The sequence below is a fragment of the Pogona vitticeps genome, chromosome 2, assembly GCF_051106095.1.
Source record: "Pogona vitticeps strain Pit_001003342236 chromosome 2, PviZW2.1, whole genome shotgun sequence".
In the NCBI taxonomy this organism is placed as follows: domain Eukaryota; kingdom Metazoa; phylum Chordata; class Lepidosauria; order Squamata; family Agamidae; genus Pogona; species Pogona vitticeps.
In genome coordinates this window covers 143,567,948-143,581,091 of record NC_135784.1, presented here as the reverse complement: position 1 = coordinate 143,581,091, position 13,144 = coordinate 143,567,948, and the positions used below count along the sequence as shown (strand labels likewise).

The following is a 13,144-nucleotide window of genomic DNA, read 5'->3' as shown; positions in this document are numbered from 1 at the left end:
TCTTATACATGGAAAATATGGTAATTTGGATAAAAGAAGGCAGGAAGAGGTGGATCAGTCTCTTTTTGCTCCAGACTGTGCTTTCAAGTTAATGACCAGATGGGCAAGCAAGCTTCTTTGGTTGTCTCCTCCTACTTGACTACTCATTTCTTTTTAGGAGACAGAGATTTCGGATGAGCACAAGGAGCAGGAATGTTGCTTGATCTGAACAAAAGGAATTCCATCCTAAAGCAACACTCCCTGTGGTGACACTCAAGCTAACTTTTGTTAGTACTGTGCAGAAGGCAGTTATGGTAAACTGCTACTGAATTTTCCTTACCATGAAAATTGTACGATGAGACAGTCTAAAATGAAAGAAGAGATGGTGCTAGAAGATGAGACTCACAAGGTGGAAAGCAGTCAAATCAGCTATTGGGTAAAAGAAAAAGACAAGTACAAATAGCTCTCTCGCTAATGACACTAGATTAAAGCCAAAAGGATACCTAGTAGCTGATATGCACAAAGTAAAACTGTATGCTGCACAACACATACAGTTGGAACATGGAATGTGAGAAGTATGAATCAAGGTAAACTAGGAGTCTTAAAATAAGAAATGGAACATATAAACATTGTAGTTCTTGATGTCAGTGAACTAAAGTGTATTGGAAGAGGATATTTTCAGTCAGACAACTACAAAGTGTTCTATTTTGGAAATGACAAACAGAAGAAATTGAGTGGCTCTAATACTGAGGAAAGATGCACCACAGGCAGTTAGGAGCTATAATGCAAGGTCTGACAGAATAATATCAGACTCCATAGAAAACATACGAATATAACCCTCATTCAAGTCTATGCCCCAACTACTAATGCTGAAGAAGATGAAATTGAAAGCTTTTATGCAAGCATCCAAAAGGAATCTGACCTCGCATCAAAGCAATACATGCTTATAATTATAGGTGACTGGAATGCAAATGTAGGAAACAAAGCAGAACCAAAAGTTGTTGCAAAGCTTTGCCTATGGACAGAAATGAAGCATTAAAATGATTCACTGAGTTCTGTGAAGCCAGCGATCTGTTAACTGCAAATACATGCTTCAAGCAACCAAGCAGACAGCTGTACATGTGGATATCACCTGAAGGTTAATATAGAAATCAAACCGACTATGTAATTGGAAGCAGGAGATGGAGAAGCTGTATTCTCTCTGCCAGAACAAGACCAGGAACAGACTGTGGGTAGTGATCATGAATTGTTAATATCAAACATAGTAAAGCTGAAAAAGAACACTAAAAGATTGATAGTGCCAAAATATAATTTCAATAACAAAGTCCACAAAAGGAACAGATTGGCATTACTGAACTCAGTTGACCAAGAATCAGAACAGCTGTGGACTGAAGTTAAGGATATGGTTAGGGAAAAATGCAAAAATACAATTGTTGTAGTAAAAAGAAAAGAAAATGTAGATGGATGATCAAAGAAACACTTAAAATTGTGAAGGACAGGCAAGAAGCAAAAATAAAAGATCTCAGAAATAGAGTCAGAACCCTGAATGCAGTTTTTCAGCAACTGTCATATAGAGACAAAGAGATATATTACAATAACCAGTGCAAATCGTAGAGGAGAACAAAAGGGGGAAAAAGAGATATCTATTCCAGAAAGGTCCAAGAATCAAAGGGAAATTCAGGCATAGATTAGGAATGCTAAATGATCAAAAGGGAAGCACACTATCTGACCAGGAGAAAACAAAGAGAAGGTGAAAACAGTATATTGAAGACTATTGATGTCAGACTCCTTTGAAGAGGTATCCTATGATGAAGAAACTGCAATTCTTGAAAATGAAGTGAAAGGGGCTCTGAAAACACTAGGAAGAATAAATCACCAGGACTAGATGGAATACCAATATACTGTAACTATTTCAAGCAACACAGACGGATACAGTAGTTTCAAAATCCTAACAAGTATATGTCCACAAATATGAAGAACAAAACAATGGCCCACAGATTGGAAACATTCAAAAAACATTCCACTCCCCATGAAGGGAGATGCCAAGGAGTGCAGTAACTACAGTATAGGACTATGGCTTTAATTTCCCATTGAAACAATGGTCCTTTTCCCAAGCAAAGTGATGTTCAAAGTGTTACAACAAAGGCTTTTTACCTTACATGAAGTGAGAAATGCCTGCTGTTCAAGCTGGATTCTGAAAAGAAGCACTCAAGATCACATTGCAAATATCTGGAGCTGCTGGAGCTTACCAAAGAATTTCAGCTGTACCCATAGCTTTGAAGAAGGGATGGAGAACATGTGTCTCCTTAGATCTTGGGCTGTAACTGCCATGATTCCTCATCACTGCCATGCTTACTAGGGATGAAGGGAGTTGCATTCCAACAAAATGTGAAGATTGATGACATTCCCTGCCCCTGCTTTAAATAATCTTGCCAGCCTCACACCATGAAGCTGATTCGTGGCAGATTTGGGGGGGGGGGGGACTGACAGGAGAATGGAATTACTAATTTCTACCTTTTAAAAGAAGCCCATAGCCACAGTGGCTGCTGAGGTCTCAAATATCAAGCTGAGGATTAATTTCCAAGCAAGTTAAGCACTGCAGTTAAAAACAAATACTGGGGTATGACTGAGGGAGGATATGGTTTGTTATATGCATTCCCATTCTTCAAACTGCTCACCAAACCCAACACATCGATCTTCTTCCCACATTCCTGTGGAAGACTACGACACTGATCAATTTAGTTTGCTTCAACAAAAGCTTTGAGATGTCCCTTTTACCCTCCTTGGCCTGTTTCTGGAAGGATTTGGATCTGAGTTAGTCTGCCCTGCTTGATGTGAGAATATCTTGGTTGAATTGGTGGCTCTTTGCTGGTGCAAAATGAGACAGAACTCATTTGGCAACATACTGTATTGTAAAAGTGGTAAGAGTGATGGACTGGGCTGGATTGTGTAAGATCCAGATCTATTATGACCTAAAATCCAGATCAGGGTGTAATCCTGGGCTGGTCATTCTCTCTCATTGTCCTTACACCCACCCTATGATCTGTTTCATAGGGAAAAAGATAATAAGAGGAAGTGGCAGGGTAGGATTTGATATAATCAATAAATCCTATGGCAATAAGTCTGGGATGAAAGTTTTTTCTCCTGGAGAAAAGGGAGAAGTGCCAACCGGTAGGTGCAGGCTGCACAGATGTAACTGAATCTCATGTGTTGATTCTGCTAGTTCTTGAGACTAGTAAGGATTGGCAAAGGGACAGGCATGTGGCCTACTGGGATGAGGTGTCCTGTATCACCTGGCTACCTGCCATTTGAAAAATCCAGGTGTATGGAAAGTTTTGTTATGCCACCAAAGGGGGGGAGCTGCCACCAACAAGGCAGTGAGCCCATTGACTTACTCTCTTGCCAGAAAAATTTGAAGTTTAGACGTCTCTTTTCCTTTAAGAATTGTACACATGTCTAACTGAAAGCACGTGGTGGGCAGGGGTAGTTTCCTTTCCCCAGTGTGCCCTTGGCATTAGCAGTGACCAGATTGCAAAACTTCCTTCCAAAGCTGCTGAAACATGCAAAAGGGAAAGCTCCCTCCATGTGCCGGTGCCCTGGATGATATTCTTCTTAAGTTTTTTGGGGAGGTGCCCCACTGTCTTGCAGCCATCCTCCTTACCTCCCTCCCTCCCTCCTTGTGAAGGAAATCAGCCACAGCTTGGAGGCTTCTCCATAGGCCAAAGGGATCTGTTTGCAATTAGAAGGCTGGTCTGTGGCCCTGGCAGAATTCCAGGACAGTGTGTTATAAGACGAAGAGGAGAGGCAGATCGTGGCCAGCGAGGATAGGAAAAGCGGCTGAGGCTTGAAAGAGCCACTACTGCAGCTTTCCACTCAGCAGGTAGGAAAGTCCCTCCCCTATTTTATTTTAGGGTTCTAAAAACATGTTTCTTTGCAAGTCCCCGATCTAGCTTTGAGCATGGCAGCTCCAGGCCAGACTTTGCCAGGTGGGTACCCTCCAAATGTGATGGTTATAATGTCCATCATCCACAGCTGCTTTAGGAAGGTTTTTCCCTTCTCCCAAAGCACTGCTTTGTTTTTTTGGGGTACCATCTGCTGCTGCCTTTCTGGAAATTACTATTCTCTTGAGTGTTTCCTTCTGGAGCTCACTGGTAAAGGTCTTGGGTTCCACAGCAGCAAGCATGTCCCAGCTTCTTTGATCACCTGAACCAGGCTTAGGTCAAAATGTGGATGGGTGACTTCACTGAGGTGCTGTCTGCTATCGAGTACCCACAAGTGCATTCTTGCTGACTTTTTGAGTGGGTCCCTCTTTGTTTCTAATGCTGTGAAAAGAGTAGAGCTAGGCACAGTGCTACAATTAGACAGAATACATAGAGAGGGGCAGGAGTGGAGAACAGAAGTATGTGCCATGTGGCTTACATCATACCAAGTGTCTGCAGGTTTGTTTTGGGGGGAGGGATGGGGATAAAGCTGCATAGTACCTCAGTGTGATTTGTGTGCACACTGCACACCATCACAACACAATGCATCTATTTGTGTATATTAAAATAAGAAAATTTTGTAAGGGGGATAAGTCGTCCCACTGCAGACTCCATGGCCCTAACCCATAAAGTCAAATTGCTGTTGTCTGATCTGGGAAGAGATGTCTTATCACAACCCTTGAACTAATTTTCAAATTGCCAGCCCAGTCAAATTTGGTATATGGAACAAGAAGCAGGAGGATGGAAAGGTCATCGTCCCTTTTGTCTCAAGCCATCAAGTGTCTTGGGCTGTCCTGAAAAGAGACCAGGATACTGGGAATCAGAGATATAAACATTATGCTTAGGTCCCATGGGGCAAAAGCCTCTTCTGCTTTTACAATCTCTGTTTCTTAGCATGAAATCATAGGCAAGTATGGAGCCAACAGTTAAGCAGAAATCAAGTTGAAGCTTACTTAGGTTTAATAGCCCATGGGCAATGCAACATGTCAAGTTTTAAAATTTAAAATATGTTAAAACAGAAATCTGCCACATCTACAAAACAAATTTTTGCAAATATTGCTCAAAAGTACTTTTAGTCTTGTGGTATTCAAGAAGGCAGAAATAAGTGTTTATAGATTTTGTTCTCTTTTATTTCTCTCTTTTTTCCTCCCCATGGCCACTTGTTAAAAAGTTTTCATTCACTGGGCCACTTAACACTGTGAAAGAGGATCATATGATGGCTTAGATAAGTAGCAAACAAAATAAGGAATGAGCTAACATTCGGTTTTTTCCCACCACAGACCAGAATGCTCAGCTGAGCAACTTAGCCACATAGGGAATGATTCTGGCCTGGTGCATGTGGAAAAAAAGTCCACATTTATTGGTCCTGAAGCTGCTGTTTAAATCATCTGTATTGCTTTTCGGCTATAATTCGAAACACAGAAATCAGGCTTAAACTGACTAAACTCTTGGTTCGTATGCCTGGTTATTGTCTACCCTGACTGGCACTAGGCCCCTAGGGCTTTAGGCAGCACTATGTGAAGTGCTGCAGCACCAGGGACTGAACCTGCAACTGTCTGCATGCACAGCAGATTCCCCCCACCACTGAACAATGGCCCTTCCTGTAGTGAGTGGCTATGTCCAGTGTAAGAACTGGTTGTGCCCCATCTCTCTTGTCTTCTCTGCCAGGCCTTCACAACTCTACTTCCTCTGAAAATAGTTGGAAATGTCTTACTGCTTGCTCAATGTACAAGCCTTTTCTCTCTCCAGCTCCCTGACATAATCTACAACCCCTCTTCCAAATTCTTAACAAAGAGAAAAAAGTCCTGAACAAGGGAAGCAAGCAACAAGATCTGAAGAGAGGTCAGGAATAAAAGCTGGGGTTGATATTCCCATGCCATGTGCTCATACCATGTTAGAACATTTCACAACTTACAGGATTTGCCCTATTAAAATAGATGCCCTTGAATGTGAGGAGGAGGTGGCTTCCATTTGTTATGAAGAGCTTGTGATCATCCCACCTGAAAAGATGTCCACATAGGAACTCTTGAAGTGGGAATAGGAGGGCAGGGAAAAAGAGGCACTATTTACTCAGTTTGGTTGCAGAGATACAGTAGTACTGTACCTCGGTATTGGTAGAGAAAGGGGGGGAGCTCTTCTGATTTTTCTCTCTCCTCTCGCCACTCCACAAAGACACCATGAGATGGATCCTCTCCCTACTGCTTTTAGTGGCAATCAGCTGTGCTGCCAAACCAAAGAGACAACAAGCAACGTCTGAATGGGACTACAGAACTGAAGGTATTGTGCCTCTCAAGTTGCTGTGTGCTCTTTCAGAAAAGGGACTGATACACTGAAGAGTTTAGTGAGTTATAAAAATGCTGCGGCACCTTAAAGACTGTTATATTTTAATGTGAGCTTTCATGGACAAGTAGATTTCTTCAGACATAAGAGGAAGCCACAATGTTTTTCTTTTGGTTTTGCCTGTTATGCTAACATGGTCTTACATGGCTCCCCCTTTTAAAACCATATCAGTGAGTTATGCATATGCCTGCAGAGGCTGGACTTAAATTCTCCACTGTGTATCCCCAAGAGAAGAGATGCTTGTGTAGCCTTGGGCAAGTTACGCAGTCCACTCCCAAACACCCCCAGAAGAAGGGAATGGTAAATCACTTCCTCTATGTAGGAAACCCTAGAAAAGATTAATGTCAGAACCAAGTTGATGGCACATTATTACTACTATTATTACTATTACTATTACTATTGAGCACATCAGGAAGCTTATACATTTGGATTCTAGTTTTGAATCCCACATGTATGCTTCGTTTCTGCAATGTAAATATATAAATAAGCCCACTTTTCTTAAAGGCTGCTGCTATGAGAGCCAATGCATGTCTCCTCTGTACTTTAATATTTCTTTTTTACAATGGTGAACAGAGTTATTAAACTGTGTTTTTTTTCCAAATTCCCATCATCATGTTAACCCCCTATGAGCATTTTTGACTCTATCTATATATCTTTCTCATGAATGGTCACCATGGATATATTTGCAGGGGGTCAAGGTTCTTATTTAAAGAAAGGAGTTGTCCTAAAATAAATGTTTTAAAGAATGACAAGTCAGTATAGTTCCCTCTGGAATATGCAATCTTGCCATCAAATGCATCAAAGCTTCTGTTATTAATGGGTCTTCCATTTTCTTAATGTAGTGTTTGGTGTTATTACGTAATGATTTTGTTCTTACTAAACCTCTTACCCACCTGAACCCATATAAAAAGAATAAGGTGTAAAGTTTAAAAATATAGTTTATAAACTGACTTTATTTTTATTCCATCCAGCTTAGGGTGCTCATATGTTCTTTTTGTTCCAATAAGCCTGATAAATGACATGTTCTATTGTGATGCAAGTGATGGAGAAATGCCTTTTTAATTGCTGGTATTTAAAGCCCAGTTCTGTAGCTAAGGGAACTGTATATTTTTTTGGATATTACTACTTTGATATTGCCAAACAGCTCCATTTGGTTCACTCATTTCTTCCAGCTGAAAAAGTTAACATGAAAGGATGTGCTAATCTTACCCTTGTCCTGGACAACTGGAAATTTGCTATCGGGACTGAAATCAAGAATCTTCTCCTCTTTGATCACCAGGCTGTCTTGCCTGACTATGGAAGGTGAGCAAGAGCTTCACATCACAGCCTAGCAGGGGCTCAGTAAACACAGTTTTCTGTCAAGTCTGGAAAGTACCAGGCTGGTTGAGCTATCCTTTCTGTTACAAATTATACAGGTCAGTCTGAAGCAAGAGTGGGCCACACAGGTGTATTTGCCCCCCAGCTGCTGTACCACCAAGCTTCCCAGTAATAGAATTTGGACACAATTACACAGGAAGCACACAACTTGCTTTACAGCAGAATCACACTTAAAGAAACACACATCTACTGTACTTCAAAACAAGGTGTGTGATTCCATGTGCTTCTGTTGAAAATGGAATTCCAGAGTGCTGTCCTCTGAAGATGCCGGCCACAGAGACTGGCGAAACGTTAGGAAGAACCCTCAGAATATGGCCAAAGAGCCCGAAAAACCCACAACAACCAACCGAATTCCATGGGGTTTTTTGCCATGGCCACTGCACAGTAGCATAGTAAGGAAGCAGAGTGCTGTCCCTGCTGGATTCAAGGGAAGATACAGTAGTATGCCCTCCATTCCCTCGGAGTTGCTTACCTTTGGTCAAGACAGAGCAACTCACTAAGAGACATATTTGCTCGGCTGGCTGAACTCGGGATCCTTTGGGAAGCAAACATATAATTTGGAATAACTGCTTTGTGGGTAGTGACCTCTGTGTATCTAAGCATTATCTGCCTAGATTATAGGTGGGGAATGGGAGGCTTGCCAGAACTTGCTAGGCTATAACTCCTATCAGGACTAGCCAGCATAGCCAGTGGTGAGGGATGATTAGCACTGCAGTCCAACATCTGCAGAGCCAAACACTCCCCATCTCTGACCAGTATACAGTATACTCCCTATGCAATGTGTGAAGAGAAATAGCCATGCTTGAGCTACGAACTTTGCTGGAAGGCATCTCCCATTGATACTGTGGGTTGTAGTAAATTCACTATTGCTTGCTTTAGGTGAAAGCCTGATCAAATAGGTTGTTTATTTTAAATTAATACCTTGTTGACTTTTTTTTTCTAGGATCAAGCCTCTTTCTGATGCCCTTGATGACCTGTACAAAGAATTCAATGCCCTCAAGGAGCGTCTCGGAGAACTATCCACACGCTTTGAGGCAGTGGAGTCTTTTGTGGATGAGATTAATAAAGGCCAGAGCCAGCCGATCGCTAAGCCTCCCACCAGGGTCACTCAACTAGAGGAAGGAAAGGCAGCTGTCCCCTTGCCAGCCAAGCGTCGGAGGGTCCTGATTCGGAATGGGAGGAAGCCCACAGAGCCTCTGCCAGAGGGAACACAATAGTCATCCCAATGAGTTTGTTTGTCAGTCCCAGGGCACTGTGGACTTCTCCAGCTGTTCTGGAAGTCAGAACACAACTATCTGTCTGCCTGCCTACCTTTTTCCATAAAGCACTGTCCCTGAACAGGATTACAGTGTGAAAGACCTAAATAAGAGGAACAGATAGGAACCCTTCCTTGGCTATTGGGCCACAGGCCACAATTTGACTGTATTCTAGAGTGACAATGGTATAATCAGGGTGGATTCCAGGGATCCTGGCAGTAAGGCTTCTGAAGGAGGTTTTTCAGAAGAGTATCCAAGTCCAAGAAGTACCTGTTCCTCAACATATTTATGCACAGCTTCACAGTGTGATGCTGAACACCTTCCTTGAATTTCCAATACAACAGGCATATATTCGTACTTCTCAATAATCCCATAATTGGATAGATATCAAAAATAGCTATATTCTCTGCTTTGCAGATTCCCACAGTATGGTTGAAATTTCTGGAGAGGAGGCAGCCACTGCATCTCATCAGCAAAACCCACAGTGGCTACATACAGAATCAACGTCACAGGTGGCCACTGTAGTCAAGGAACCTTAAAGAATTAGCTTTTGCACATTAATATGTTCTTCAATTTGTATATTTGTTTCTCTGTAGGAAGCAAAAAGGTCATAGATTTTCAACATGCTGTCTCACATAGGATGCTAGTGCATAATTTCTTACTTTTCTGATGCTGTGTGCAACATATCAATTAAGCATTAAAATATGCAGTCTCTAGAAATCCTTAATGTATCTGGTGACTAACTCCAGCCGTTTTCTGTGTATCCTAGTAGAGACAAATTAAGACAGTAGATAAATAGCAATCAAACTATACCCATGGATGCTGCAGGGAAAAAAGGCAGTTAACTATGAACACAGAATTCTCACCCGTGTTTGCATGTACGTGTGGTAGCAGACAAATAAATTCAATCTTTTTCTATCTCCCCAAATATACCAAGAGACGCTCAAGCTTGTTTATCTAAGAGAAACTATATTTTTCCTATGTCTTGTTACAGTGAAAAGCACAATAAAAGCACAGGTAAAATTGCACATAGCTACCTGCTACAGAAAAAGGCATGTGAAGAAATGTGTTTGTAGTATACTCGGGAGCGGTAAATTTATGGACAGGATTTGAAAATCTCACCTAGTCAATGGCTAAATGGAACCTTGACTGGAAATTTAGTCATTTCTTGAAAGTGACTTAAGTGTGAGGTTGTTGGCTCTCCCTCAGTACAATTCATTAATGAGCTCACTTTGGGTTTCTGGATTGTTAATTTAAAAAACAAAAAAATCTCCTCAGTTCAGAGAGAGCAAGCAGAGTCAGTTGTAAACAGAAAAGATCCTTATTCTTTCCTTACTTGCTCTGCAAGCCAAGGCCCCTTCTTGAAAAACAGGAAATGTCAGGCCAAACTGCCACATAGCCAAATATCTCAAAAACTCTTGAGCCAGATTATGAGTAACTGCATGTTATATAATATTTTTCACTCCCCTGGGATCTGAGAGGCACTCTTTTTTCCTAATATTTTTGCACAACTGATAGGCATTAGCATATCCCACTTCTATCTTGCCTTGTGGGCCCAATTATAGGGCCAAAATTCTACTGTTTGAGCATCACTTTTTTTAGCATTCCTAATATTTTAAACTGTTGTCAGGCATTTCGTTTTTGTATTGTCAGATACATGGATCCTGCCCACCTGATAATACACACCTAAGACACAAAGTGATTTGTTGCACAGTTCTTTGTCTCTTTACTTGGCAGTAAGTGACACCCCATTCAGTGGGATTTCCAAGTAAGCATCTAAATATTGCTGCACTAGCCATTCTCTGAGCTACATGATGCGTTGATTCAAATGCTACCTTAGACCTTAAGAAGAATCAACATGGCTGGCAGTTCCTAGCAGTCATGACAGTTCATAGCTGTATTGCAAGTGTTCTAGTTTCAAGCAGAAAGGAGATTATAGACAACATTTCCCTGAATATTTCATCTTAGTAGTTCCTACTAGAAATGAGACTATGGATCCTTTTCTTGCAGAGGATTTCTAAAGCCTGGAAAGTATATAATTGTAGGTAAAAAATCATGAAGCTGGGACAAAATTGTAAGTTTCCATTCTTGCTGTTAATCCCAAGCCCTTCCTCCCTTTGGACCTGAAAATGTTTTTCTGCAAAAATCTGGTATAGGGAGAGTACATATATGCAGACCTTCCAGGTGCATTTGGTGCATACTTACCTTGGACCAGGGGTCAGGGAACTTTTTTACCTTTTACCCCCTAAAAATTCATCCACTGTGGCTCAGTTGCAGCTGGGCCGGAGAAGAGGGTGGAAAGGGGGCAATTGGGCAGCCGGGGACCCCCCCCCCTCCGGGCAGAGGAGGAGGAGGAGGAAGGAAGGGGGTTAGGGTTGCGTCCTCATTACCCCCAGGATTTTCATTTTTACCCCATTTGGGGTAATTTACCCCTGTTTCCTGACCACTGCCTTGGACAATTTGAATTGCAGTCCCCAAACATCTGAAGGGCCACACGTTCACTCCTGCTCAATGACTTTCAATTGTTCTAACTTCTTTTGAACTACATATGCAAAACTGAACACACATGTATACATAGCTGCAGGAATCCTTTTGGAAAATAGGACAGGAGCATTTGGCACTGTAATCAATGTGCCTACAATATAACTGTAAAAATATTTTTTCTTTTTTCCAGGTAGGAGGGCCTTAAATAAAGTCAGAGCACCCCCACTATTCTAACTGGTGCCATCACCATGGCTGCGGATGATGATACTACAGGTAGCAACCATAATATTTGGGTATTAAATATTTCTGGCATTTACTATTTTGCATCAGAACAGGATAATAATATAGCTTATATACAAATGGATTAAAACTGCTATATGGGTGGAAAAGACACTGATGTTGTGACAGTATGAGGGCAAGAGAAGGGGACGACAGAGGATGAGATGGTTGGACAGTGTCATCGAAGCTACCAATGTGAGTTTGACCCAACTCCGGGAGGCAGTGGAAGACAGGAGGGCCTGGCGTGCTCTGGTCCATGGGGTCACGAAGAGTCGGACACGACTAAACAACAACAATGGGTGCTGAACAGGAATTATTGTAGAGCTCTTTTACAGCTGTCCTTTCTAGCAACCCTGCTGGACAAATCTAAGTGGAAAAATACAAGGCAACCATCTGTTTTTCTCATGGAGAAAGTTCACATCTGGAAGTCTCTTGTTTATGAAGATACAGCTGTAGCTTCTGAGCTTTCTAAAGTTGCTTGGTAACACCTGTTTGTAGCTTTTCAGTCTGATTGTTGCCTTTATCTTTGACAACTCCTCTTACACTACTAAGCTCCTTTGACTTCTATTATTCAATCTAGACTGAAAAATCCACCAGTCTATAAAACACATTAGGATTAGGGCATATCCAATCTTCCCATCCCAGCTATGCAGTTCTAAGCGACATGTTATTGGTTACTTTTTAAAGCCTCAATTTAAAGCAAGAGGTGAAAAAGAAATACTGAGATAGAAAATGGAGAGAAAAAGTAGACCTTAATACTGTAAAAAGGTTCTATGCTTCAAGGATTCACAGTGAGGTGTAGTGGAAAGAATGACGAACTAGGACTCTCAAGATCAGGGCTTGAATCTCCAGTTGACCATGGAAACTCACTGGGGGAGTGGAACTGGTAAAACCTCTCCTTAAATATCTCACTTCCCTTGAAAACCCCATAATGGTCGCTATACATCGGCTCCGACTTTTCAGCACAGAACACACATGCCACAAAAGAAAGGCAACCTTTTGGTTTGGCCCAAATCCACGCTATTCAGTAATGTTTGCCTCGCCGGTCATTCCTTCCACGGCAAAACCGGCCATCCCTTAAGGACTGCTCCGTCTCACTGCAAACGGCGATGCCATCTGCTGGTTATGCAGAATTATGGCTCCGTTTCAGGCTTTTTGACCAAAACCGAAATCAAATCCCCGGCCCCGGCCGCCAGGCGAACGGGCCGGCTGCAGCCGGGAACAACCTGCCATCCTGCCCTAAAGGTTCACGAGGTAGCGGTCAGTGATCAGAGAGACCCACCCGAGCCGCTGCTCAAGCCAGCAGCCTGTTTGTTCCCCACAGGGGGCTCGAGCGGGGGGGGGGGAGATCCCGTCCGCAGGGCCGGCTCTACCAGTTGCGAAGCCGCAAATTGGAGGTGGCGGGAAAGGGCTGCGACTTGCTGCCTCTGAACGTGTCAGTGGCGGGGG

The 13,144-nt window shown here is 42.3% G+C and overlaps 1 protein-coding gene across 2 annotated transcripts; it reads left to right on the top strand.

The window, feature by feature from the left end:
• Nucleotides 1-3,724: 3,724 nt before the first annotated feature.
• LOC144586302 (uncharacterized) lies at nucleotides 3,725-9,983 on the top strand. Of its 2 annotated transcripts, none has more exons than XM_078384310.1 (4): nucleotides 3,725-3,859; nucleotides 6,132-6,236; nucleotides 7,472-7,601; nucleotides 8,620-9,983. In XM_078384310.1, the coding sequence occupies exons 2-4, from the start codon at nucleotides 6,137-6,139 to the stop codon at nucleotides 8,891-8,893; spliced, it is 504 nt and encodes a 167-aa protein (XP_078240436.1). In that variant the 5' UTR covers nucleotides 3,725-3,859; nucleotides 6,132-6,136; the 3' UTR covers nucleotides 8,894-9,983. The 2 variants fall into 2 exon arrangements, with proteins under 2 accessions (XP_078240436.1, XP_078240435.1); XM_078384309.1 differs by having other exon boundaries at nucleotides 3,800-3,965.
• The last annotated feature ends 3,161 nt before the right edge of the window (nucleotides 9,984-13,144 follow it).

Bases quoted from the DNA above. Each gene is read 5' to 3' on its own strand.
- LOC144586302 (XM_078384309.1), top strand. From the start codon at position 3,938: ATGGCAGCTCCAGGCCAGACTTTGCCAG. The intron at 6,237-7,471 runs GTATTGTGCCTC...CATTTCTTCCAG, and splicing joins ATGGGACTACAGAACTGAAG to CTGAAAAAGTTAACATGAAA. The intron at 7,602-8,619 runs GTGAGCAAGAGC...TTTTTTTTCTAG, and splicing joins GTCTTGCCTGACTATGGAAG to GATCAAGCCTCTTTCTGATG.